This window comes from Ovis canadensis, chromosome 2 (assembly GCF_042477335.2).
Source record: "Ovis canadensis isolate MfBH-ARS-UI-01 breed Bighorn chromosome 2, ARS-UI_OviCan_v2, whole genome shotgun sequence".
Lineage (NCBI taxonomy): Eukaryota > Metazoa > Chordata > Mammalia > Artiodactyla > Bovidae > Ovis > Ovis canadensis.
In genome coordinates this window covers 235,632,847-235,659,727 of record NC_091246.1, presented here as the reverse complement: position 1 = coordinate 235,659,727, position 26,881 = coordinate 235,632,847, and the positions used below count along the sequence as shown (strand labels likewise).

General features: G+C 41.8%; 1 protein-coding gene across 1 annotated transcript in view; it reads left to right on the top strand.

Annotated features, from left to right (window-relative positions):
* SPHKAP (SPHK1 interactor, AKAP domain containing) overlaps nucleotides 1–26,881 on the top strand; it is a 190,067-nt gene that overhangs the window by 155,136 nt on the left and 8,050 nt on the right. Inside the window, exons 6-11 of the mRNA XM_069578388.1 lie at nucleotides 291–546; nucleotides 2,790–6,561; nucleotides 16,354–16,539; nucleotides 18,320–18,406; nucleotides 20,585–20,637; nucleotides 20,725–20,909. Of these exons, the coding sequence (XP_069434489.1) occupies nucleotides 291–546; nucleotides 2,790–6,561; nucleotides 16,354–16,539; nucleotides 18,320–18,406; nucleotides 20,585–20,637; nucleotides 20,725–20,909 (4,539 nt within the window). The remainder of the gene's footprint in view (nucleotides 1–290; nucleotides 547–2,789; nucleotides 6,562–16,353; nucleotides 16,540–18,319; nucleotides 18,407–20,584; nucleotides 20,638–20,724; nucleotides 20,910–26,881) is intronic.

Sequence of the window (26,881 nt, the reverse complement as noted above, 5' to 3'; positions counted from 1 at the left end):
TTGTGTGTGTGTGTGTGTGTGTGTGTGTGGTGTTGTGTCAGACTCTTTGCAACCCCACAGACTGTAGCCCACCAGGCTCCTCTGTCCAAGGGATTCTCCAGACAAGAACACTGGAGTGAGTTGCCATTTCTTTCTCCAGGGGATCTTCCTGACCCAGGGATCAAACTCGCGTCTCTTACATCTCATGCATTGGCAGGTGGATCCTTTACCACTAGCGTCCCCCAAGAATCTCCGTGGTTTTTTTTTTGTTGTTGTTTTTAACAAATGCCTTTTTCTCTCTCTACTTGCAGTGTCCTTGGATGTCAGATGTCTGCTTGGTCCAGTGTGCAAGAGGGAACAGACCAAACAGTACCAACTGCATCATCTTTGAAATCAACAAATTTTTGATTGGTCTGGAACTGGTACAGGAGCGGCAGCTCCACCTTGAGACAAACATCTTGAAAGTGGAGGATGACACGAACTGTTCCTTGTCTTCAATTGAAGAAGACTTTCTCACTGCATCCGAGCACTTGGAGGAGGAAAGTGAAGTGGAAGAGTATAGGAACGGTGAGAACTTTCCTGTAAAATGAATGTGCATCCTGAAATTAGTCACCCTATAAAAATGTCTTGGTTACATTTCAGAAAAGTTTCAGGCCACATCAGTTTGGCTGACGCATCACAATCTTCATGTAAGAAGTTTCAGGAGGGAGAGAGAATAAGAAAACACTAGTGAGGATGCTGATGGAGGCACTTTAACAGATTTAATGGTTAGATGGCCCCATTCTCCGTAAAGATGCCTTAGGGATGCTGAAGGAAATCTCTGTTTTAAAACAAAATCTTCCTGCCTGCCAAAAGATGGAGACTATCACTTGGAGGAAAGTTAATTTCCCTAAGATTTCCATTAAAGCCATCTGTTAGCTGAGGCTGAGTGAGATTGGCCTGAATCCGAGCGCTGCCTCTTTGAGGCTGTGAAAGCTGGGGCCAGTGATCTAAGTCTTTCTGAGCTCCAGTTTCCTTATCCATAATTTGGGAGTATAACAGTGCCCCTAGAACTATTATATGTATTATATTTAGCCATTTAAAATACATATTTGTTACATTTCTGGGCTTTCCAAGTGGCTCAGTGGTAAAGAATCTGCCTACCTATGCAGGAGCCACAGGAGATGCGTGTTAGATCCCTGGGTTGGAAAGATCCCCTGGAGGAGGAAACGGCAACCCAGTCCAGTATTCTTGCCTGGGAAATCCCATGGACAGAAGAGCCTGACAGGCTGCAGTCCGTGGGGTCACAAAAGATTCGGACATGACAGCCAGCATGGTTATTTTTCCAGGGCAGGAGGAAGTAACCCAGAAAAGTGCTTAGCATGTGTTTATTAATTTTTTCTTTTGACTCATTGATAGAGCTCAGTGAACAATGAGTTACTCTTCCCCAAAGAGAAAGGGCTACTCCAGATTTTGTTCTCACTGTCCTTGGGGCACGTCCTATGCCAGCTTCAGAGAAACTCTCTCAACAAGGCCCATGATATCCTGCATATCCTGCCTTCTCCCTCTGTACCCACTGGGCAGCTGCAAGACACAGTTGTCTTGGTTACTTTCTCACCAAAGCACGGTGACCAGCCCTCAGCTCCCAAATGCCCTCTTCCACTCTAGCCACTGGCATTTGTTCTCCACATTGAAAGCCAGTCTGTTGAGGGCAGTCCACAATGAAACTCGAAAGCTTTTTCAGATTCATATTTCTTGAAGAAATATTCAAAATACTATTTTAACAAAAAACAGAAAAAAAAAGATAACTAATCCTTTAAGGCATTTTTGGAAATAAAGATTATTTTAGACTCATGTGAACCTGCTGTCTAAAAAGTAATGGTGCATGTAACTTCTCGAATTATGGCTTTTTATGTTTTTTTTTTCTTTTTGTCTCTGTTCCATTTATATCTGCTCTGATCTTTATGATTTCTTTCCTTCTACTAACTGTGGGTTTTGTTTGTTCTCCTTTCTCTAAAAAAATAGTACAAATGAACTTATTTATAAAACAGAAATAGAGTCACAGATGTAGAAAACAGATTCATGATTACCAGGTAGAAGTGGTCGGGGGGCGGGCTGGGAGATCGGGAGAGATGTATACACACTGTGCTGTGCTGTACATAGTCTCTCAGGCATGTCCAACTCTTTGCAACCCCATGAGCTGTAGCCAGCCAGGCTCCTCTGTCCTCAGGATTCTCCAGGGAAGAATACTGGAGTAGGTTTCTGTGCCCTCCTCCAGAGGATCTTCCCAACCCAGGGATCGAACCTAGGTTTCCCGCATTGCAATTGGGCTCTTTACCATCTGAGTCACCAGGTAGGCCCAAAAATGCTGGAGTGGGTGGCCTCTCCCTTCTTCAGGGGAACTTCCCAACTCAGGAATTGAACCAGGGTCTCCTGCATTGCAGGTGGATTCTTTACCAGCTGAGCCACCCGGGAAGCCCCATGTACACACTACTGTATATAAAATAGATAACTAATAAGAACCTACTGGATAGCACAGGGAACTATATTCAATACTTTGTAATGACCTACATGGGAAAAAATCTAAAAATGACTGGAGATATAGATATAGATATAGATATAGATATAGATATATATATATATATATATAATTGATTCACTTTTCTGTGTACCTAAAACTAACACAGCAATGTAAATCAACTGTACTCCAATAAAAAAAAAGTATTCAGAATTGCAAAAAATGGAATAAAAGCAGATGATCAAAAGTGAAAAAATAAATAATATTTTTACTTAAATGAAATAAATAAGTAGTACCATTTTCTCTTCACCAGGTTATGAAAATATAAATGTCTCAACCAGTATCTTGGAAAATAAAAAGCAAAAGGAAACCACTAAGGAGGAATGGAATTACAGCAAGGAAAAATTACTTTATACATTGGAAGACAAGTATGTTAGCAAATATCATACACCACTGGTTAAAACAGAAGGATCACTGGAAAGAGTGGCAGAATACACAAGTCTGCAGAGTGTAGATCCTTCAGCCGAGATACCAAAGTGGAAAGGTGAAGCTGTGGGGAATGAGCAGTCAGCCACAAAGGATTATTATTCAGAAAAGTATAAAAGTCAAGAGGAAAAACCACAGGCACTATGTATTCCAGGCAATGCTTATTTCTCAAAGATGGTTAAGAGGGACGGACCTTCTGCATGTGGGACTTTCTCTGAGCATGACAGCAATTTAGACCCAGGAGACCATGAAGGCCACACAAGCTCTCTTCTTTCCTTACAGGATGGAGAAGCCACCACAGGCGAGTATGCCACGAATTTAGCGGAATCTGTGCTGCAAGATGCATTTATTCGACTCTCTAAGTCTCAGCCTGCCCTCCCCCAGGAATCTGCAGTCAGTGTTTCTGTAGGAAGTCCTCTGCTCCCCAGCGGCTCTTCCACAGAAGATATCGTGGTACCTCAGTCATGGAACGAGCTCCCCAAAATCGTCATTGTCCAGAGTCCAGAAGGCAGTGATGCTGGCCCTGAGCCAGGCATCCCCTCGTGGCCCGAGACAAAAGTCTCCAGTGAAACTTCAGGCGTCCCTTCTGGAGAGAACTCCAGCAGACACCCCCAGAGTGCTCTAGAAGTAGCATTAGCTTGTGCAGCCACTGTTATTGGAACCATTTCCAGCCCCCAAGCCACAGAAAGATTCAAAATGGAGCAAGAACCCCTGGTTTCACACCATCCACCGGGAGGTGATGAGCCAGTGCACACTCAGGCCTCTCAAGTACTCAAGGATCCCTCCCTCAGTGAATACTCGTTTCCGTCTGCTTTATGCGGCATGACTCAGGTGGCCAGTGCTGTTGCTGTCTGTGGCCTGGGGGAAACGGGAGAGGTGAAGTGCCCAGTGGCTTCCGGTGGCTTCCTGTCTGCAGTGGAGGCCCCTGCAGCCATCCCCTCACTTTGTGGTTTGGTGACAGAGAAGAGCATGGAGCTGGGGAATGAAGCCATTGCAGAGGCCTTGCTCAAGGAGGTTGCCTTGGTCTTAACAAGACCTAATGCCTACAGCAGCATCGGAGACCTCATGGAGTCAGTGAATAGGAGGATCGTAGAAGCTGTTTCAAAGTCTCAGACCTTGTGCTCAGAAAATGCCCTTGGGAATGAACTGGCACAGACCCTGTCTAATGTTATCCTGAAGCATTCCATTGATGAAATTCACCAGAAAAATAAAATAATAGAGCCCAGTGATGACAGGGACTCATCTGAAACCTTGGAATCCTTAATGGGAAGTGTAAATCAGCTGCTCTTCAATGTGATACACTTCACGTTCAAGAAGATAAGCCACCTTGTACAGCTTGGGGGATGTCCCCCTGTCCTTTCTAAAGAGACCATGAAATGGAGGGAAACCGAACCAGACTTCCAGCCAACTGATCAAGCCATTTGTCCAGCATGGACAAAAGCCACTGAATACTCCAGTTGCCATCCACTTAACAACCTGCATATCAGCAGTCCTGTTATCAATGATCTCGTAGATGCTGGACATCTGAAGCAAGATAGCAAGGGTTCAGCACAGTTAGGTCTTTCCCAGATCCCCACACAGCAATCTGAATTATCCTGCAGTACCACCATGTCTGCTAAAACACCCCCAGAGGAAATATATCTGAAAGGATCGGTGGTGGAGGATATGAAAAACTCTCCTCCACCACCCAGTGATAATGAGAATGAATGCAGAGCCCCTCCAGAGGAAGAAATGACACCAACAGTTGGCAAGTACAGCACCAGTTCTCAGGACACTGAGGACAGCATCATTGCAAATGCTCAAGAAAAGTACAACGGCGCCTTGCCTCTAAACAATGAAGTTCAAGTTTGCCCGTCTTTGTTGGGGGATGATTTGCTGCTTCCTGCTCAATCCACACTACCAGAAAAAGACCCAGACATATACTGCATTGCAGACTTCGCAGAAGAATTAGCAGAGACGATCGTCTCCATGGCAACGGAAATCGCAGCGATTTGCCTTGACAACTCCAATGGAAAACAACCCTGGTTCTGTGCATGGAAAAGAGGGAATGAGTTTCTGGTTACCCCCAACATCTCCTGCCGATCCTTGAAGAGGAAGAAAGAGAGCCAGGCCAGCGGGGCCACTGTGAGGAAACACAAGCCCCCGCGACTCAGCGAGATCAAGAGGAAAACCGATGAGCACCCGGAACTGAAAGAGAAGCTGATGAACAGGGTGGTGGACGAGCCCATGAACCTCGAGGACATCCCAGACTCTGTCAGTATTTTTGCAAACGAAGTGGCAGCCAAGATCATGAACCTCACAGAGTTCTCTTTGGTGGACGGTGTCTGGCAAGCCCAGGGCTACCCCCGGAGTCGGTTACTGGGTGGGGACAGGTGGAACCGCCTGAAGGCCTCCAGCTGCGAGAGCATTCCAGAGGAGGACTCTAACACCCGGGCCTATGTGAACAGCCTGGGTTTAATGAGTACCCTGAGTCAGCCAGTTAGCCGGGCCAGCTCTGTCTCCAAGCAGTCAAGCTGCGAGAGCATCACCGATGAGTTTTCCAGGTTCATGGTGAACCAGATGGAAAATGAAGGAAGAGGCTTCGAGTTACTGCTGGATTACTACGCAGGCAAGAATGCCAGCAGCATCCTGAACTCAGCTGTGCAACAGGCCTGCCGGAAAAATGACCACCTGAGTGTGAAGCCAAGCTGTCCCTCGAAGCAGTCCAGCACCGAGAGCATCACCGAGGAGTTCTACAGGTACATGCTGAGGGACATTGAACGAGAGGGCAAAGACGGCCCCTCCTCCAGGCGAGGCAGCCAGGACTGGACCACTGGCTTGCTCTCTCCTTCTCTGCGATCCCCCTTGTACTATAGACAGTCGTCTGTGCCCGACGGCAGATCCCCGGGCGGCAGGCTCACGGTGAACGTGCCCATCAAAGCCAACTCCTTAGACGGCTTTTCTCAACACAGCCAGCAAGACTTCCTCAGCGTCCAGCCAGTTGGCGGCGCTTCCTCCTCGGGTCTCTGCAAATCTGACTCTTGCCTGTATCGCAGAGGTGGGGCTGACCACATCACAAACATGTTAATTCACGAGACGTGGGCAAACTCAATCGAGGCTCTCATGCGGAAGAACAAAATTATAGTGGATGATGCCGGCGCGGCTGACGCTGAACCTGCTTCAGGGGGCCCCTCCTTGCAAGTGGAAAAGTGTGCAGGCAGGTTAGCTTCGGGCAGGGTGCAAAGTGGGCCAGCTCTGCTTGTGCAGGAGTCCGTGGATTATCCGAGGAAAAACTCAATCACAGAAAGCAGCCATCTCCCAGGGTCGTCCCCAAACAAAGCTGCTCCTCTTACAAGTCACAGCAGTTTAGATTTTAAAAAGGAAACTCCCTCATGCCACCATGCGGTCCCTCTAAGCCACACCCAGCGATCACTTTGCTCAAGGGAAGTCCCTTTAATCCAGATCGAAACAGATCAGAGAGAAGAATGTGTGGGAGAACCTGAACACGTTATTTCCGAATGCAGCCCCCTAGAGGAAAAAGAAAGGTGTTTGGAAGAAGAAAAGGTCCCAGAGGCAGGGAAGGGTGAAGACGCTGCCCTGAGTGCCTGCCAGAACCCCAGGTGAGTGAGTGATCTCTTAGACGAACTAGGGTGCATGGGACTGCAGTTTGCACCTTAATCAGTATTTATTCTAAATCTTAGGAACTTAATGGTGCAGGAACTGAATTCCTGAGGTAGTCATTGGCCTCCCTGAGTTAATAGACACTTTCCCATGTGGTGCTGGTTGGTGAAGAACCCTCCTGCCAATGCAGGAAACATAAGAAATATGGGTTCAGACCTGGGTTGGGAAGATCCCCTGGAGGAGGCATGGCAACCGCTCCAGTATTCATGCCTGGAGAATCCTATGGACAGAAGAGCCTGGTGAGCTACAGTCCAGAGGGTGGCAAAGAGTCAGACACGAAGTGACTTAGCATGTATATAATAGAAAGGTGGAAGTAAATTTTTTTTAATTTCTAAAACAAATTAGATTTCTGTGTATAATAAAAGAAATGAGATATCATTCTCCCCATTAAAATTAATCTCCTGTAGTAAGCTACTTTTTGAAACTAATTCATGGCAACTTTCAAGCAAAAAAGAAAACACATCAACTTGTTCACTTGAAAAAAAGCTAAATTTAAATAAGTTTTAATATTGGAATCTGACATTAAATATTTTGGTATAATTTTCCCCCAGGTTCTCTTGAGTTTTTCTTTCTTGTCTTACTCTAAAGATCTTTGTAAGGACACCATGTCCCACAGTGCTGACTCTTTAGATTCATAGTATAATACAGGCTTCCATGCATGTGGTAAAGAATACCTGCCAATCCATGAGACGGGTTGATCCCTGGGTGGGAAAGATTCCCTGAAGAAGAAAATGGCAGTTCACTCCAGTTTTTGTGCCTGGAAAATTCTGTGATCAGAGAAGCCTGGCAGGCTACAGACCATGGGGTTGCAAGAGAATCAGACATGACTTAGCGACTAAATTTCAACATAATCATGGTAGGATAAATGCAAAAAAAAAACCACTGGAATGTTGTTTCAATAGTTCTTTTTCCAGAAAATCATAATGCAGGTGACAGTGATTTTTAATTTGAGAGAAGGTGATTATTTCTCTCAGGCACCTTCAAGAAATATCAGTTCCCTTTACAGCTCCTGTTTTCTGTAGCAAATTCATAGGATTCTTGAATATGAAACTATTGTAGCATTTAAAAATTTGATATATACTTAAAGTTTTTTTTTAAGGTACAGAAGTAAACAAAGACAAAAATTAATCTACTGGCATTGGGAAACATAAATTGAGAAATAGCTTGCATTATCTTTTCAGAGACATACATCTATCATTCAGACAGCTTATGATTTTTAAGTGTTTAGCTGCAATTAACCAGTTGAACACAGGCTTCCTCAAATTTTGTCCGCTCTGGAAAATCCCTAGGACATTCACACCCCCACCAAGAATGAGAAATCCCCCAAATGGATCCATCTTCAGGTACTAAAGCTCACCATCTTTATAAAGCATCTTGACAAGTTATGGGCAGTGGGTGCTCCAGTTGTACTTTCTTAGCTACTTAGTGCTAAAAACTTAGCTTTCCAGTTGGATTAAATCCTAGAAGAATGCCGAGGGACAAAAGCATGAAAACCTACAAGCAAAAGAACATAAACCAAATGAAGTACAGGCCAGACTGACTAAGAAGACCAGTTCTTACATATCTGTAATTCTCCAGACAATACTTGTCAAAATCTTCCAGAAGTACCATACCTTACCATAGTGTTCATCACCTCCGGGAAATATGATGCATGACAAGTTATCAATTGTGATTAAAGACTTGTTTTGGATGAAAACTCCAGCTGAGATTCTTAGTAAAAGAGGATCACCTAGCTAGGGAGCATTCTTGAGCCAGTAGTTCAACAAGGTTCATAGTTGTAGGCTCAGATCTAATAGTGGCAGTCACTGAAATTAGATACCATGCATTCTACAATTTTGAGTTAAATGTCACAAATGATACTCAAAATAGGTACAACCTAGGAACATTCCAAAAGGTTGGGAAATAGGCATGAATAACACTTCCAACTGAATTAGTTTGTGTTCCCAATAAATGACCCAAACACATACTATCTCATGATGTGGATTTCTGATTCAATTTTCCAACAGTGAAAGAGAAAAAAACGTGGTAGAATCATCAGCCTTAGAAATTCGAGAGCTAAATCTTTTCTCAAAGCATCCAGACTAAGCATTTAATATATTTTTCTTTGTGGCACAATATAAAAGAATTATAGGAACTTCCCTTGTGGTCCAGGGGTTAGACTATAGGCCAAGTGCTTTCAGTGCAGGGGGCATGATAGCCCACCAGGCAAATCTGTCCCTAGGATTTTCCAGCAAAAATACTGGAATGGGTTGCCATTTCCTTCTCCAGTGGATCTTCCCAACCCAGGGATCAAACCATGTCTCCTTCACTGGCAAATTCTTCACCACTCAGGCACCAGGAAAGACCTGACTCACCTGCTGTTGTTCAGTCACTCAGTCATGTCAGACTCTTTTCAACCCCATGGACTGCAACACTCCAGGTTCCCCTGTGCTTCCCCAGCTCCTGGAGCTTGCACAAACTCATGTCCATTGAGTTGGTGATGCAATCAAACCACCTCGTTCTCTGTCATCCTCTTCTCTTCCTGCCTTCAATCTTTCCCAGCATCAGGGACTTTTCTAATGAGTTGGCTCTTTGCATCAGGTGGCCAAAGTACTGGAGTTTCAGCTTTCAGCATCAGTCCTTCCAATGAATATTCAGGACTGATTTCCTTTAGGATGAACTGGTTTGATTTTCTTGCAGTCCAAGGGACTCTCAAGAATCTTCAACAACACAGCTCAAAGGCATCAATTCTTCGGCATTCACCTTTATGGTCCAACTCTCACATCCGCACATGACTACTGGAAAAACCACAGCTTTTATACAGACCTTTCTTGGCAATGTCTCTGCTTTTTAATACACTGTCTAGGTTTGTTTGTCATAGCTTTTCTTCCAAGAAGCAAGTGTCTTTTAATTTCATGGCTGCAGTCACCAATTTGCAGTGGTTTTGGAGCCCAAGAAAATAAAGTCTATCACTGTTTCCATTGTTTCCCCATCTGTTTCCCAGGAACTGAGGGGACTGGATGAGGTAATCTTTGTTTCTTGAATGTTGAGTTTTAAGCCAGCTTTTTCACTCTCCTCTTTCACTTTCATCAAAAGGCTCTTTAGTTCTTCTTCACTTTCTGCCTTAAGGGTGGTATCATCTGCATATCTGAGGTTATTGATATTTCTCCCAGCAATCTTAATTCCAGCCTGTGCTCCATCCAGCCTGGCATTTCTCATGATGTTCTCTGCATAAAAGTTAAATAAGCAGGGTGACAATATATAGCCCTGAGTCTGTTGTTCCATGTCCGGTTCTGACTGTTGCTTCTTGACTTGCATACAGGTTTCTCAGGAGGCAGGTAAGGTGGTCTGGTATTCCCATCTCTAAGAACTTTCCACAGTTTGTTGTGATCCACACAGTCAAAGACTTTGGCATAGTCAATGAAGCAGAAGTAGATGTTTTTCTAGAATTCTCTGCTTTTTCTATGATCCAACAGATTTTGGCAATTTTATCTCTGGTTTCTCTGCCTTTTCTAAATCCAGCTTGAACATCTAGAAGTTCATGGTTCATGTCCTGTTAAAGCCTAATTTGGAGAATTTTGAGCATTACTTTGCTAGCATATGAGATGAGTGCAATTGTGCAGTAGTTTGAACATTCTTTGGCATTGACTTTCTTTGGCATTGGAATGAAAACTGATCTTTTCCAGTTCTGTGGCCTGGATTTTTCAAATTTTCTGGCATATTGAGTGCAGCACTTTCACAGCATCATCTTCTAGGATTTGAAATAGCTCAGCTGGAATTCCATCACCTCCACTAGCTATGTTCATAGTGATGCTTCCAAAGGCCCCCTTGCCTTCTCACTCCAGGATGTCTGGCTCTAGGTGACTGATCACACCATCATGGTTATCTGGGTCGTGAAGATCTTTTTTGTATAATTCTTCTATGTATTCTTGCCACCTCTTCTTAATATCTTCTGCTTCTGTTAGGTCCATACCATTTCTATCCTTTATTGTGCCCATCTTTGCATGAAATATTCCCTTGGTATCTCTGATTTTCTTGAAGAGATCTCTAGTCTTTCCCATTCTATTGTTTTCCTCTATTTCTTTGCGTTGATCACTTAGGAATTCTCTCTCATCTCTCTTTGCTGTTCTTTGGAACTCTGTATTCAGATGGGTATATCTTTCCTTTTCCCCTTTGCCTTTGCTTCTCTTCTTTTCCCACCTATTTATAAGTCCTCCTCAGACAACCATTTTTCCTTTTTGCATTTCTCTTTCTTGGGGATAGTTTTGATCATTGCCTCCTGTACAATGTTATGAACCTCCATCCATCATTCTTCAGGCACTCTGTCTCACCTGTAGGGGGTAATAATAGTAAGAACTACATCATCAGAAGATTCTGAAGTTTTACATAAAGAAAAGTAGACAGGCTCTTAACTCAGCACCTAGTCTATTATAAACACTCAATAAATGTTTACTCTATAGTTGTTGTTTGGGCTTAAGGTACATGGTTGCTTTTATTCCAGAAGATCTTTTTCCCAAGAGAAACCTGTTATGAACAGTGTGAGAATTTTATTAAAACTAGAGAATTCTCAGGATTTGCAAGAGGGAAATTAGTCATACTTAGATCACATTTTCTAAGTTCAGGGTTGTTATCAGGGGATTTAACATGTCAAAATACCTAAATATGGAGCTCAGTTCCCTATGAAAGGCTTCCTACCCACTTATACACAAGAGGGAGGGAAATGACATAGGCACACATTAGATTGTTTGGAAGTGGGGAGGTGTCATGTCCTGAAGATATTTTTTAGGTTATTCTCTGAGGGACATTTTCATAATTCTTACTAAAAGCTTCATAAAAGCTCAACATAATGAAATAAAAATCACATTCTTACTTTTTTGTTATGTAAAACCAGAATTCATCATGGCCATCAGACCCAAATAGAAATACTATAGCTCAGACAGTAATGAATCTGCCTGCAATGCAGGAGACCCAGGTTCTTTCCCTGGATTGGGAAGATCCTCTGGAGAAGGGAATGGCAATCCACTCCAGCATTCTTGCCTGGAGAATTCCATGGACAGAGGAGCCTGGTGGGCCACAGTCCATGGGGTTGCAAAAAGTCGGACACGACTGAGCAACTTACGCTACTACTGCTGCTATTGTATTTCAGGCCATCACATTTGTCCACGTACAGAATTATATCAATTTTAAACAGCTTAAGTGATTTAGGATAGCTCAGTTCTTGATTTCTGGGAAAATATTATCCTATTGGTGAACAACAATGTGTTCTTAACTCAACAACCTTCTTTGAGATTATTGAAAAGCAATTATCTAACTTTTTGATAATTGGAGACCAAGGTATAAACACCAAACTGAAAATTTTGATCATTCACATGTTGCACTCACCTTATATAATTTTTTAGAAATATATTGTATATTCATTTGTTTGCTTCAAGAAAAAAAATTTTCACCCGACGAATATTTGCATGCTCATCTGTGATACACATTGCCACTGGAGCTGCAAAAACAAGAGAACATAAAGATTTAGTGCCTGCACCCATGGCTCTTGGGCTTCCCTGGTGACTCAAGCAGTAAATCATCTTCCTGAAATGGAGGAGACCTGGGTTTGATCCCTGGGTCGGGAAGATCCCCTGGAGAAGGAAATGGCTACCCACTTCAGTATTCTTGCCTGGGAAATCCCATGGACAGAGGAGCTTGGAGGGTTACCTTGCACACCAGTAGGAGATAAAGACAGTGTGCATGGAAAAACCCTTTTGAAAAAGATTACTGTAGAGTGTGATGAGAGGAAAATAAGAAGAGTAATATGATAGAAAATAACTAGTTGGGGGGAGTGGCTTCTTAAGATGGAATGTTGGCATTTGAGACAAAATGTGAAAAAAGAGAAAAATGATACCAGTGATATGAAGAATTGAATTGAACTGAATCTTTAACATCATTGTGTTCTAGACAGACAAAAATTGTCCCAGGATGAATCACCTAGAAATCCTAGACTGAGTATAATAAACATCTTTTTAAATCTAGGGCTGAACTTAATAATCATAATCATATGACAATCTCAGAGGCAGAAAATGGAAGGATCTGAAACCAAAATGACAATCTCTGCTTCTTGTTAGAGTGTTTTGACCATTAAAAAATTAATGCACTTATCAGCATGCCTGAGTTTCAATTATCATCTTGAAAATTATCTACTATTTGTGGTGTTCTTTGTTTCTGTGTATCCAAGTTCCAATCAGTATTATTTTCCTTCCGCCTAAGGACTTGCACTGCACTTCTTACTGTGCAAAATTCCTAGTGACATTTTGTTAAATAAAAATTGCTATTTATTGATAGCCTTATTTTTTCATTTTTTAAAAATAGGCTTAATTTTTTAAGAGCAGTTTTAGATTCACAGTAAAGTAGATAGAACAGAGAATTTTCCATGTCCGCTGCCCCCACATAAGCATAGCCTCCCCCACTATCACCATCATATACCAGTGGTTCACTTGTTACAGCTAATAAGCTGACATAATACATCATTTTCACCCAGACTCCATCACTTACATTAGGATTATTGTTCCTGTCTACCTATGGCAAGTGATTTCTGCTTTCTATTTATAGTAATGACTCAAATTTTCTTTCTAAAATAAACATATTTTGGTTATATAAACTAATTTTAAAATTTTTATTATTATTATAAAGGGTAAGGCAAATATGGCAAAAATTATGACAACGGTTTGCTAGCAAATGAAGTTGGAGGAACTCTGAACTAGGTGGTCTCTGAGGTCCCTGCCAACTCAGAAATTCTACAGTTCAATTTGATGTCAGATCAAGTATGGTCCTTTAAAGTACTGTGTGTGAACTATAAGATCAGGAGTAGGGAAAAAAGCCAACACATACATCTGCAAAACACATATGTGCATTATTCATAAATAAATGAGCAAAGCTATAAATTTCTCTCAAAAGAAAATAAACACTACTATTTTAGATAATCATTATTCATTCTGAATTCCTGGTTATGTAACATGGGATATGAAGTTTACTGTAAATAGAGTGTGAAATTGAGATAAAATAAAATATTCTGACAGCTTCATTTTTTAACCTGAATGTTTAATGTCAATCACTGAGATTTAACTTCTGCTTTAGTAAGAAATGTCCTGGAATGAATTTTGTTAATAATATAAGGTCCTAACTCAGTAAGGAATTGGTCTAGGAAATTATTTTTTAACCAAATGAACAATTGGCTTAGGCTCTCTCTCCTTTGTGCTCAACACTTGGCTCATTTCCACTTGGGGGAACATGTATATTATTTCCATTTGTCATCAATGGACTTCTCTTTCATTTGAATTTAGTTAAATTCAGTAAATGTTTCTTTGGCTGCATGTATTCCTCCCCCACCCCTTTTCCTTGCTCAGTTTAGAAAATCTCAACATTTTTGAAAGAAAGATCAAGTTTATATGGTCTCTTTGCACCAAATGTTAGCAGCAGATTGCACTAGAAGCAGCCACACCCCAACACCGCACTTGTCCAGATGCTGCGAGGAATCTGAGATCTTGTGTGAAACTACCAAGGTGACACGTTCACATTTGAGAGGTGGTATTTAATCACACCCCCAAAATTAAGCACTTGAAATTCTGTGAAGTGAAATGAAGTGAAAGTCGCTCCGTCATGTCTGTCTCTTTGCGGCCCCATGGACTATAGAGTCCATGGAATTCTCCAGGCCAGAATACTGGAGTGGGTAGCCTTTCCCTTCTCCAGGGGATCTTTCCAACACAGAGATCGAACCCAGGTCTCCCACATTGCAGGCAGATTCTTTACCAGCTGAGCCACAAGGGAAGCCCAAGAATACTGGTGTGGGTAGCCTATCCCTTCTCCAGTGGATCTTCCTGACCCAGGAATCAAACCAGGGTCTCCTGCATTACAGGCAGATTCTTTACCAACTGAGTTTGTTTTTTTTTTAATACAATCATTTTTGGAAAAAGAATAACAGTGCTCATTCTAAGATTGAGGAAAATTATGTAGACTTTTAGGGCTTGTACCCACTACCAATCAAGAAAGGGAATGCAGATGGTCATATGCTCATGGTCGACTGACAGTTGCTCTGTTGTGCGTGTCTTCCGATAATTCGGTCTGTTATAATCAGTATAGAATATTCATGAACCCTTAATGGGCTTCTAGCTGCCTAAGTTTACTTGGGGAAGCCCCTGTAGTTAGTGTGTATCCACTGTGTGCTCTCCTGGGCAAGTCTAGGTTTAGAGATCAGATTGCAACCTTTTCCCATAGGCCACCCTTGCTGCTCATGCCTAACTTCCTACCTAACACAAGAATTTTGAATGAAATTGATCAAGTATCTTAAATTGTATTTCCCAGAGAACAGACCTTGAAGAGAGCAGCAGACAGAGAATTTTTAGAGTGCTCTCCAGAGAAAAGTCGACAGCCATGTGTAAGGAGCAGGGGACGACGAGATTAGACAGAGGGAGATGGTCCCCTCCCAAATGTGTTTGCAACTGAGAGCTGTCTACAGGAAACCCTGAAGCTGGGATAGTCTGTCAGGCTTGGTGCAAAGGGAACCAATGCGTAGGTTTTTGTAGCTCTTCATCATCGCATCCTTGGGGTACTCACTGGGAAAGGGTATAACCTGGGCAAGACAATTTCAGACCTGAGGACAGTCCTCACTGGAAGCCCTCAATACTCTCTACAGCCAGTGCACGATGGCCAAGGGAAGCATTCCAGTATCCACTCACTGAGTTACCTTATTCTTCATCGTCAACTGAGAAATACACTCTTGCTTTTTGTTTACAGTCATTAAAGCCCTTCTCTTCCATGTTGTTAGTTTTCGATGAGCCTATGGAGAAATGTTTGCATGAGTCTCTCCCCATTTCTATACATTTGGCTCTCTGAGCAAAGAGCCCTGGCACCTGGATTGATGGTTGATCAGTTACAAACCCTCAAGTTAAAAGAATTCTAGAGAGATACAGAGCTTCATTTTCCTAGAGCTAGTTGTTTACGTTCCAGGATGGTGACACCAACTCCTCTCCGCAGAGAAGATTTCAATTTATTTATAATCTAGAGCAAAGTTCTCTCTCTTCTGTCTCTCTCTCTCCCCTCTCTCCCTGAAGAAAAGGAGGCAGATGTGTCCTAGCATCTTAATTTTGAGCCTCCTCTCCTGTGGTGCAAACCTCACTACATCTGCAGTGTGTATTAGGAAATTGGCGCAGGCTGAGGAAATGGATGCAAAGAAATGGTCTGATCCCTAATCAAGAGCACCTGTGTATGTGTGTATATAACTGCCAGGCAAACAAATGGAAAGCCAAGCTTGTCAAGAACCCTCTTTCACCAAGTGTTAGCAGCAGTTGTTTTTTAGTCAGTGCGTTGTGCCCAACTCTTCTGCCTAGAGTGTGATAGAAACTGCCGTATCTCCATACTGTAGTTATCCAGATCGTTCCACTTGGGACTTTACAGGTAGGGCTACCTAAATTGAGAGTATGCATCTAATTATGAACTAGGAAGTTTTAACAATAGCATATTCATTCATGGCTTCCCTGGTCGCTCAGACAGTAAAGAACCTGCAATGCAGGAGACCTGTGTTCAGTTCCTGGGTTGGGAAGATCCGCTGGAGGAGGGTATGGCAGCCCACTCTAGTATTCTTTCCTGAGAAATCCCATGGACAGAGGAGCCTGGCAGGCTACAGTCCATGGGATATACACTAGGGGCAGTGAAGTTCCCTGGAAAAGTTCAGACTTATGCCTACACTCTTAGTAATGTCTTACCATCTACAGTGAAACCCTTGATGTCAGAGATGTACCGGAGGCTGAAGTCTCAAAAGAAGGCAGAGCCCTGGATGAGTTCTGCAGTCCTCCCGGCAGCAGTGGGGAGAGCATGGACAGTTGGTCCCAGCTCGCCAACGAGGAGGACAACCCAGACGACACAAGCAGCTTCCTGCAGCTCAGTGAGCGATCCATGAGGTACCTGCTCTTTAATTGACTTCCCAGGGAAATAAGTCTCAGCGCAAATTCCAGAAATGCATTTTAAATCATTCTCTTCAAAGGATCCCTAATAAGAGCAAAAAGGATAGCTCCTGCTAGGACCAAGTGCCTGCCTGTCATGATTTGTGCTGAGAGCTCTTAATATCCAGTTACGGTTTCAATTAGCTCGACCAAGGTTGAGAGTCATCCGTGTTCCCTTCTCTGCTAGTGCATTCAATTATGTGACAACTGTGATACCTTCTTTCTGGTTCATTTGTGTTTCAGATGCGAGACAGGCTGGGTTTACATGAAGCAAGTGTTTTCACACTGTGTTGTGTTTTTTGGACTGACTGTTCTCCCTTTCTCTGCCCTGCCCTCTGTATTGTTGCTTTAGAAAACTAGACAGGACCTTAGAGAGATTAGATTTAGGAGAACCTAAGCCACTCGGGAGACATAAACTAAAAACTAGTCCTCAGTGAGGTGAAAATGAAAAAATCTTCACGTTTCTATCCCAAATCTTGTTTGATACCAGGCCAGCAAGTCTAAAGACTTTCCAGAAAAATCAATTGGAAAGTGGCTTCAGTTGCAGCTGAGTGTATGCCTGCTGGAAAGGTTTTTCTTTTTTTCCTGCAGTTCCGTCTGTTTAGACTTGGAAAATGTCACAGTGTTAAATGATTTATCGAAAATTTCAAACACTGGTGGAAATGTTGCAGTATAATGATAAAAAGCAAAGAGAATTTGAATCTTTGGGTTTACCATAAGTTTATACAGTTAATTACCTCCAGCATAATGTCTGAGTCATCAAATTTCAATCAGTGAATACATTCAGTACCCCCCACGTGAAACCCAAGACAAGAATTGGAAATGAGGGGGTTCAGTTGTTTATTCATAGAACTCCAGAGGGAAGACCATTCCGTTACACAACACTCCAGCACACATCCTTAGGAAACCGTACTTGCAAGAGAAGTCATCGGAAATTAGAGAAGGTACGAGGACACATGGTGAGTTTGGTGAAACTGGATACATTCCATTGTGCGAGTACAGACAACCTAAAAATGGGCTCAACTCTTCTGTGTTTCAGTAAATAGATTCCAGGCTAGTAACTAGACCATATGTTGATTGTGCAACCCACAAAAAATGATATGATATATAATTCCCCCTGCTCTACAGGAAGTATCAGATGTGGCTCCTTCTCAAAGATTTTAAGATAAAGGAGCTATAAAACTGTGGCATTACCCAACTTTGTACTTACAAATTCTGTAGCCCCTTAGGAAAAACAAAAAAATGAGACAAGTGCATATCCTATGGAATGTGCCTCAGAAAAATCCCCTGAATGGCAAAGGGAAAACCCTCTGGTTTCTGTCAAAAGCCAAGAAGCAGGAAGATCTCCCCCAAGCTAGCATTCTCAGAAGTCTCTTAGTGTCTGGAGGTATACCCAAGAAGCCTGTTGCTGATGGATAAACATCCTCACTGTTACTAGAATGGGGAAGAAAGGGGTTATGCTGATTGTCACCCACCAGGTGTGATCCACCAAGTCTGAGCCCACTGCAGAAATTACAAAATACTGATGATGAGGATGATGGTGGTGAGTCAAAAGAGTCTTTTATTGTGTTTCCCCCTGATTTGGTCAGAAATAAACATCAATTTAGGGGTCCTAGACACAAAGCAGTGATCTCCTGGGGATCAAAGAAAGGACCTCTTAGAATGGTGGAACGTCAGTGTCAGCAGTGTGGCCAGGAGGCGGAGACTGGCATTAATATGTAAACTTTTGCTTTGTCAGCAATGGCAACAGTAGTGCCACTAGCAGTCTTGGCATTATGGACCTGGACATTTATCAGGAAAGCATGCCATCTTCTCCCATGATTAAGTAAGTAGCCGCTGAGATGCAGTGATTGTGAGCCCACTACTCTGATTCCATCTGGCAATCCATTTTGATCATTCAGGTTGTGCCCGACCACCGGCTTCATCATGTCTGTCCTACCAAGGTTCCTGGAGACGTGTGGTTTCATGTCACTGGAGTAAGAACTCAGGCGTGCCGTAGCCTCACCCTACCATCAACCGCTTTCTATATTTCAAGTCTATCCCTTATACTATAATCGTTTTGGATAAAGCTTATCCATATATTCAGATATATATGTCATTTTACCTAGATGGATACAGAGAACCAAAAATCCATTTAAATTGTACCATACCAACCAACAAAGACTATTGTTCAATAGAATATACTGTGAGAGGCTTTTCCTTTTCTTGTAGAAACCTGGGATTATTGCCATTAATGAGTCTAATACCAAACGGCACTATGATGGAGATAACATCATCTGCTCCCCACATTATGAGGCCCTTCTAAAATACCAAGGGAAAAAAGTACAATAAGTAAGGCATGAAATATGGTATATAAAGGGAGAGCAACATAAGGTCAGGACTTCATCTAGAATTTGTGATTGTTCTGGAAAATTAAATGAACCAAAAGCTATTTTTGACCATTATGACATTATTTGGAGATTTCTGAAATTTCAGAAAAATAAAAATGAGATATAGGGCTAAAGCTTCTCCCTGTTCGATTTTTTATTATTATTATTATTATCCATAGCGAAAGCACTTTTATTTCACTGTTTAATCAGTATCCTGCCTGCAGGAATATTCCTCAGTGATTGTAAGCTGCAGGGCATCCTTTCCTGTGCCGCACAGCCATAACTCGCAGGTAGAGATGAACATAAACATTATCTGGGGGTCTGTTTTGATTTTGAAAGGAGACAAAACAAACAAAACTACTTTGGGGTAAATTTATTTTTCTCCTTCAGACATTTGTTTAGTTGTCCATCTTTCTCCCCAGTATGAGTCTAGGACCCCACAGAAAACAGAAAGAGCAAACCAGACCATCTTTACTACCCCTGTTAGCATCCTGCAGCTTCATAACAGCAAAAACTGTATCTAGTAGATCATTTCACTTATGTTCCTTGGATAGAGAGCTACCGAAAAATACAGACCCTTTGGGAAATTGGCCATTCTTCCACAAATAAATAGGTGTTCGTGAAAGAACAATTGTACTTTCTCTGGACGTTAGGAATACAATGGAATTTACTAGCCAGATTTTAGCGGTAACAGAATATAAGGAAGAATCCTCCCGCATAAAGAGACACATTTTTAAGAGCACCTGCTGTTTAATTTCTAGACAGGACAAAAATACGGGACAATGATGAGTTTCTCAAGATGGCCACTTGCTTTCAGCTGTTGGAACATATACTCTAATTTTAAAATCATTTACTAAATCTTCCCACTATTTGCAAGGCTCCCTAATAAGTACTGACTATAATGAGAATACCTCAGATATTCAACACGCCTATATTAATGAGATCCTTACTTCGGTTTTCAAAGTCGGACACGACTGAGCGACTGAACTGAACTCACTTCGGTTATGAGTCTCTAGTTCTACACAAGCCTCAGCCTGCTAACAATTCCCAATAAAAAGAAAAAGAAAATTTTCAACTAATTGAGATATTTTGTCATACAACTTAAGATCGAAAGTTTGTGATTGTGTTTTTTCTCATTTCAGGTCAAAGAACCAGATATATGTAGAAAAATATTTTCTCAGACTAAAATGCAAATTTATGTTGCTATCATGCTATAGAAAAATAATCAATCTTGAGATGGAAATACAAGGTCCTTTAAATGACAAATAAAATGCAGAAGGATAAATCCTCCAATCGGATCTAGTTACCTACTAAATATTTTCTTGACTATTCAAACCTGTGAGGGTTTATAGAAGGGAGGTTGAGAAGAATTGAAAATTTTCTCCCACACCTATCATCTCAACTAAAACCATGCAGTTTATCTGGCCCTCTTTTTAGGGGCGAGAATATCTATTTCAGACCCAGTAGTCCGACATAACAGCCATGTTAGTACTTCTCTAGTATTCGTTTATTCCACAAAAACCATAAACATATTTCAAGAGCTTTTATATCAATAAGACCCATCACTTCATCTTCCATTTACAGCTTGTTCTTCCTAAACATTACCAACCATATACTGTTGTTTTCTCCCAAAGTGAATTGGTAGAAGAAAAGGAGATTCTTAAAGGACAGGCAGAAACCATGGAGGGTAAGCCACTTTCCCAAAATTTTGAGACGCAATTTGCCTGTGATCTTCCTATGGAAAGTGGAGTAAGGTGGTTATGTCTGTGTTCAGAACATGCCTCTGGAACACCAGTGGGAACAGCCAGCCGCCAGGGGAGCCTGCTGGTGATCAACTTTGACCTGGAGCCAGAGTGTCCTGACACTGAGCTGCGAGCCACTCTGCAGTGGATAGCTGCGTCTGAACTTGGTATCCCCACCATCTACTTTAAGAAATCTCAAGAAAACAGAATCGAAAAGGTACCTTGACCCCTGTTTGGATGTCATAAGGCTTTGTGTTTTTATCCCTGCTTGAAACTGAGTAAATGTCCAGCTGGCCCATTTGAATGTTTTTGTTCTTGACTTTTCACCTTAGAATTTTGATTAGAACTTTGCGGCCTTCCACCTGCATAAATGTAATCATGACAACTCTCTGACTGGCAGTTTGTTTCCACTAGTTGGGGATGATGAGAAAGTAAACTGAGGAGACGGAATATTTTCAAAGAGTCTGTTATCTTTAGGTGTGTTTCCTTGCTCTTGAACTGACCTCTTCCTATATTCATTTAAATTAAAAGTAGAGAAGCAAAGATTTGATATATACTAGACCAAAGTGAGGTCACACTGATAATCAAAACAAACTGTCATGGTGTCAAAGAGAAGGCATTTTTCATTCCTTATGGAACAGATTTGCATTGGATGGATTTTCTTATTATTATTCTCCACCTACCAAATATATAAAGCTAAGGAATAGATCTTTGGCCAACATCAAAATTAACAGCAACTGTCACTCTAATTCCTATTCTCTAAGACCAATCACTTACTGTTATAGAATATCAGTTATTAAAGTTTAAAACAAGGATTCAACTACCAACGACTTCCCAGGTGGCTCAGTAGTAAAGAACCTGCCTACCTCAGTAGTAAATCTCAGTAGTAAAGAATGCAGGAGATGCGAGAGACACGGATTCCATCCTTGGGTCAGGAAGGTCGCCTGGAGAAGGGAATGGAAACCCAGTCCAGCATTCTTGCCTGGACAGAGAAGCCTAGCAGACTATGGTCCAGGGGGTCCAGGGGGGCACAGAGAACTGGATATGACTGAACTATTAATCACGCACACCAATGTTTTCAAGATCAATTTCCATAATTTAAAAGTATACTTTTAAAATAATTAAAAATAATGTTGCTCTATTGGTTTTCTATTTCTGTGTTACAAATTTACTAACTTAAAACAGCAACACCCAGGTCTGTTGTTAGAAGTTTGGGTGAATTCCATTCTCTCTACTGAGGGACTTACAAGGCAGAAATCAACTTGCCAGCCTGACTTGGCACTTATCTGGAAGCCGCAGAGAGAAATAAGCTTCCACACTTGTTAGGGTTGTTGTCCTGACTCAGTGCCTTGGGGTTGTAGGACTGAAGTCCATTTCCTTGCTGAAGCCCACTCTCAGCTTCTGGAGTTGTACAGTTTCCTGTAATGTGGTCCCTTTGTGCCCCCATGCTGTTAGTTTCCATTGCTTCTTCTGCACTAGCCAGAGAAAACTCTGCTTTTAATGGGTTCATTCCATCAAATTACACACATTAAGTTCACCAGATAGTCTGCCTTTTGACTAACTCAAAAGTAACCGAAGAATCCCTTTTTCCATTTAAGATAACATTTAAGATATGCCCTAATAAGGGCATTAATTGTCTCATCCTATTCATGGTACTGAGGATTAGGCAGAAAATTTGGGGAGCTAATTTAGGATACTGCCTATCATTACCACTGTGCATTTTTTAAATGTCTTATTATTTTTTTTTTTTAGTTTTTTATTTTTTTAATTTTAAAATCTTTAATTCTTACATGCATTCCCAAACATGAACCCCCCTCCCACCTCCCTCCCCATAACATCGTTCTGGGTCATCCCCATGCACCAGCCCCAAGCATGCTGCATCCTGCGTCAGACATAGACTGGCGATTCAATTCACATAATATTATACATGTTAGAATGTCATTCTCCCAAATCATCCCACCCTCTCCCTCTCCCTCTGAGTCCAAAAGTCCGTTATACACATCTGTGTCTCTTTCCCTGTCTTGCATACAGGGTCGTCAAATGTCTTATTATTATAAAGTATTTCCACATACTCATTATACTTGTTTCTCAACATCCCTGTGAGAAGAGCAGAATGGATATTATCATTCCTTTTATACTGATGAACAAGTAAGGACTCAGAGAGGCTGGTCCATGAGAGTCCTCAGATAGTGATGGCTGAGCCTAGTCCTAGAACCTCACTATTTCTACATATACTTCTCGATAGTTTATCTCTCTCAAGTTAAATTGCCTTGGAGTTACAATCTAGATTTTCTTAAAAGGTGTAACTGCATTTTAATTTTTATTGCCAAAATCTAGCATCTTGAAACATCCTGAGATGAGAGGTCCTTTACTCTCTGGCTCAGGCTTAGGTACACGGTAGTTAGACTAGCATCTCTCTCTCTTTCTCTCTGTCTCTGCCTCCCCAGACAATGGTCTTGGCTACTGGAAAAATTGAGAAGACTTCGTTTATTTTCCATACACTTGTCCACTTCAGCTTCTCTTTCTAGCCAGTGATTTGTGTTTCTGTTTATGCCTAGGACTGCCTACAGTTCTGTCTTCTCTAAATCTAGATACTACCCCATACTTGGCACACCTTTATTTTCAAGGTGATGAGTGGTTCACTGTAATGGTTCACTATAAATTCCCCTCCCACCTTACCATCCGGCCAGCCAGTGCAGAGGGTGCAGTGACAGAGTGCTTCAGTTTTGCCCCCTCCCTCCTGACACACATAATCCCAAGATCCCCTGTGGAGGGAGGAGAACAAAGACACTTTTAGCCAGAGTCCTTGGTTTCCTGGAAAAACGAAAGGCAGGTTGGGTTCTAGTTTTATCCCCAGCCTCTTCCTGAATAAAAGCATTGCATGGTGTATTTTAGATGATTTCTTAATGAAACAGATTTTTATGTTGTTCAGTTGCTCTGTGTCCAGCTCTTTGGGACCCCATGGAGTGCAGCATGCTAGGCTCCTCCATCTTCTACTCTCTCCCAGAGTTTGCTCACATTCCTGTCCCACTGATTTTTATACAGTCCATTTTGAAGAAACAGTGTAACACTCTATGTGAATATAGGTCTAATAAATTTTTGTTTAGATGAAAGGACAAGGAATATGTCGCTAACACCTTAATTACGTAAATAATGCTTTGACATATTTATTTCTGCCCAGTGATTTCCAGTTATCAAAGGGGATACCTGTCTTTGCTCATAACAATTTTTCTGTAAGAATAAATGTTCCATTAGTATGTCAAGATACATTAAATGATGTTTCACTCCTATTTAGCATTACCTCAAGGGACTTATTTCTAAGTAATATAATTTTAGGGACTGAATCATCTTTTTTTTCTGAGTCAGTTAAAATTCTCTACAGGTAATGGCTTCTCCATAAAAGGGCACTGCCTGTGCCCAGTTCTGTGACAGAACTGCTGAAATAAAGCCAACCCTTATGTAGAATTTTGATATCCTGTCTTTTATTTGGAGCCCTCATTCTGACTGTCTTTTAATTGGTCAGGGAGTTAAGTGTCCATTTTCAGGTGGTATGAAAGAGAGACTGTGGCTTCCCACCCAGGAGGCTGTGTCACTTGAAAGCAGCGGTGTCTCATTAGCTCCCCATCAGCTTGGAAAAGGTGACAAAAGTGTCTCTGCTAAGTTCAGCAAGCAAAAGGCAAAGGAGAAAAGGAAAGATACAAGCATCTGAACGCAGAGTTCCAGAGAACAGCAAGGAGAGGTAAGAAAGCCGTCCTCAGTGGTCAGTGCAAAACAATAGAGGAAAACAATAGAATGGGAAAGACTAGCGATCTCTTCAAGAAAATCAGAGATACCAGGGGAACACTTCATGCAAAGATGGGCACAGTAAACGACAGAAATGGTATGGACCTAACAGAAGCAGAAGATATTACGAAGAGGTGGCAAGAGTACGCAGAAGAACTATACAAAAGGGATCTTAATGACCCAGATAACCACGAAGGTGTGATCACTCAACTAGAGCCAGACATCCTGAAGTGAAAAGTCAAGTGGACCTTAGAAAGCATCACTATGAACAAAGCTAGTGGAGGTGATGGAATTCCAGCTGAGTTATTTCAAATCCCAAAAGACGATTCTGTTAAAGTGCTGCACTCAATATGTCAGCAAATTTGGAAAACTCAGCAGTGGCCACAGGACTGAAAAAGGTCAGTTTTCATTCCAATCCCAAAGAAAGGCAATGCCAAAGAATGTTCAAACACCACACAATTGCACTCATCTCATACACTAGCAAAGTAATGCTCAAAATTCTCTAAGCTAGGCTTCAATAGTATGTGAACCAGGAACTTCCAGATGTTCAAGCTGATTTTAGAAAAGGCAGAGAAACCAGAGATCAAATTGATCCAACATCTGTTGGATCATAGAAAAGCAAGAGAATTCCAGAAAAACATCTACTTCTGCTTCATTTACTACGCTAAAACCTTTGACTCTATGGATCACAACTGTGGAAAGTTCTGTGGAACTGTGGAAAGTTCTTAAAGAATTGGGAATACCAGACCACCTTACCTGACTCCTGAGAAACCTTTATGCAGGTCAAGAAGCAACAGTTAGAACCAGACGTGAAACAACAAACTGATTCCAAATTGGGAAAAGAGTATGTCAAGGCTGTATATTGTCACCTCCTTATTTAACTTATAATGCCATCATGAGTAATGGCAGGCTGGATGAAGCACAAGCCAGCATCAAAATTGCGGGGAGAAGTATCAGTAACCTCAGATGTGCAGATGACACCACCCTTATGGCAGAAAGTAAAGAAGAACTAAAGAGCCTTTAAGAGTAAAAACTCCAGCTAAAAACTCAACATTCAAAAAACTAAGATCATGGCATCTGGTCCCATCACTTCCTGGCAAATAGATGGGGAAACAATGGAAACAACAAGAGACTTTATTTTCTTGTGCTCCAAAATCACTGCAGATGGTGACTGCAGCCGTGATATTAAAAGACACTTACTCCTTGGAGTAAAATCTTTGACAAACCAAGACAGAGTATTAAAAAGCAGAGCCAACAAAGGTCTGTCTAGTCAAAGCTATGGTTTTTCCAATAGTCATGTATGGATGTGAGAGTTAGACCATAAAGAAAGCTGAGCACTGAAAAATTGATGCTTTTGAACTGTGGTGTTGGAGAAAACTCTTGAGAGTCCCTTGGACTGCCAGAAAATCAAACCAGTCAATCCTAAAGGAAATCAGTCCTGAATATTCGTTGGAAGGACTGATGCTGAAGCTGAAACTTCAATACTTTGGCCACCTGATATGCTAAGAGCCGAATCCTTGGAAAAGACCCTGATGCTGGGGAAGATTGAAGGCGGGAGGAGAAGGGGACGGCAGAGGATGAGATGGTTGGATGGCATCACTGACTCAATGGACATGAGTTTGAGCAAGTTCTGAGAGATGTCATGATTGAATACAGAAGCATCTTATCTGTCTCACCACTGCTTGTGAACTTGGCCTTGGAGTGGAAGGACACCTAATATCAGCTTATAACTACCTGCAATCTTATTTCAATTCAAAAGATGAATTCCAAACATTCTGGGTGCCCAAAGTACTGTCACTCCTCTCCAGTAAATGACACCTTTATTCTCAGGCTTTCTCTTTTAGTGTTCCATCTAATTATTAAAATTCTAAGTGCACTTGAACATCATACATTCAGGACATTCATCAAAAGTTTATCGAATATGTACAACATGCCAACATTGTTCGAGGCTCTGGGGACACAGGGAACAAAAGAGGCAAGATGTTCTACCCTCTGGGAGTTCATATTCCAGGTTAGGAAGGGCCCAGGGCAGGGAGACGGTAAACCAAAGGAGGCTCAGCTTGTAAAGACCAAACTTGAAATGTAATGGGAGCTTATTCTGAATAAGGAAAGATGAGAAACACACTGAAACAGTGCTTTATGCCCTGCAAACCATGAGCCAAATGCAAAGAGTCACCTGGGACACTAACTTACAACTCACATCTTAGGCCCCTTCTTGGAGCTCCCTTTCTACGAGTGGGGCCTAGATATATGCTTTTTTAACATATTTGTTCAAGTATGATGATTCTGATGAACACTAAAGTTTGAGACTCCCTTCCGTAAGAAATGGGCTTTCCAGGTCGCTCTACTGGTGAAGAAGCTACCTGCCAGTGCAAGAAACATTAAGAGATGTGGGTTCGATCCGTG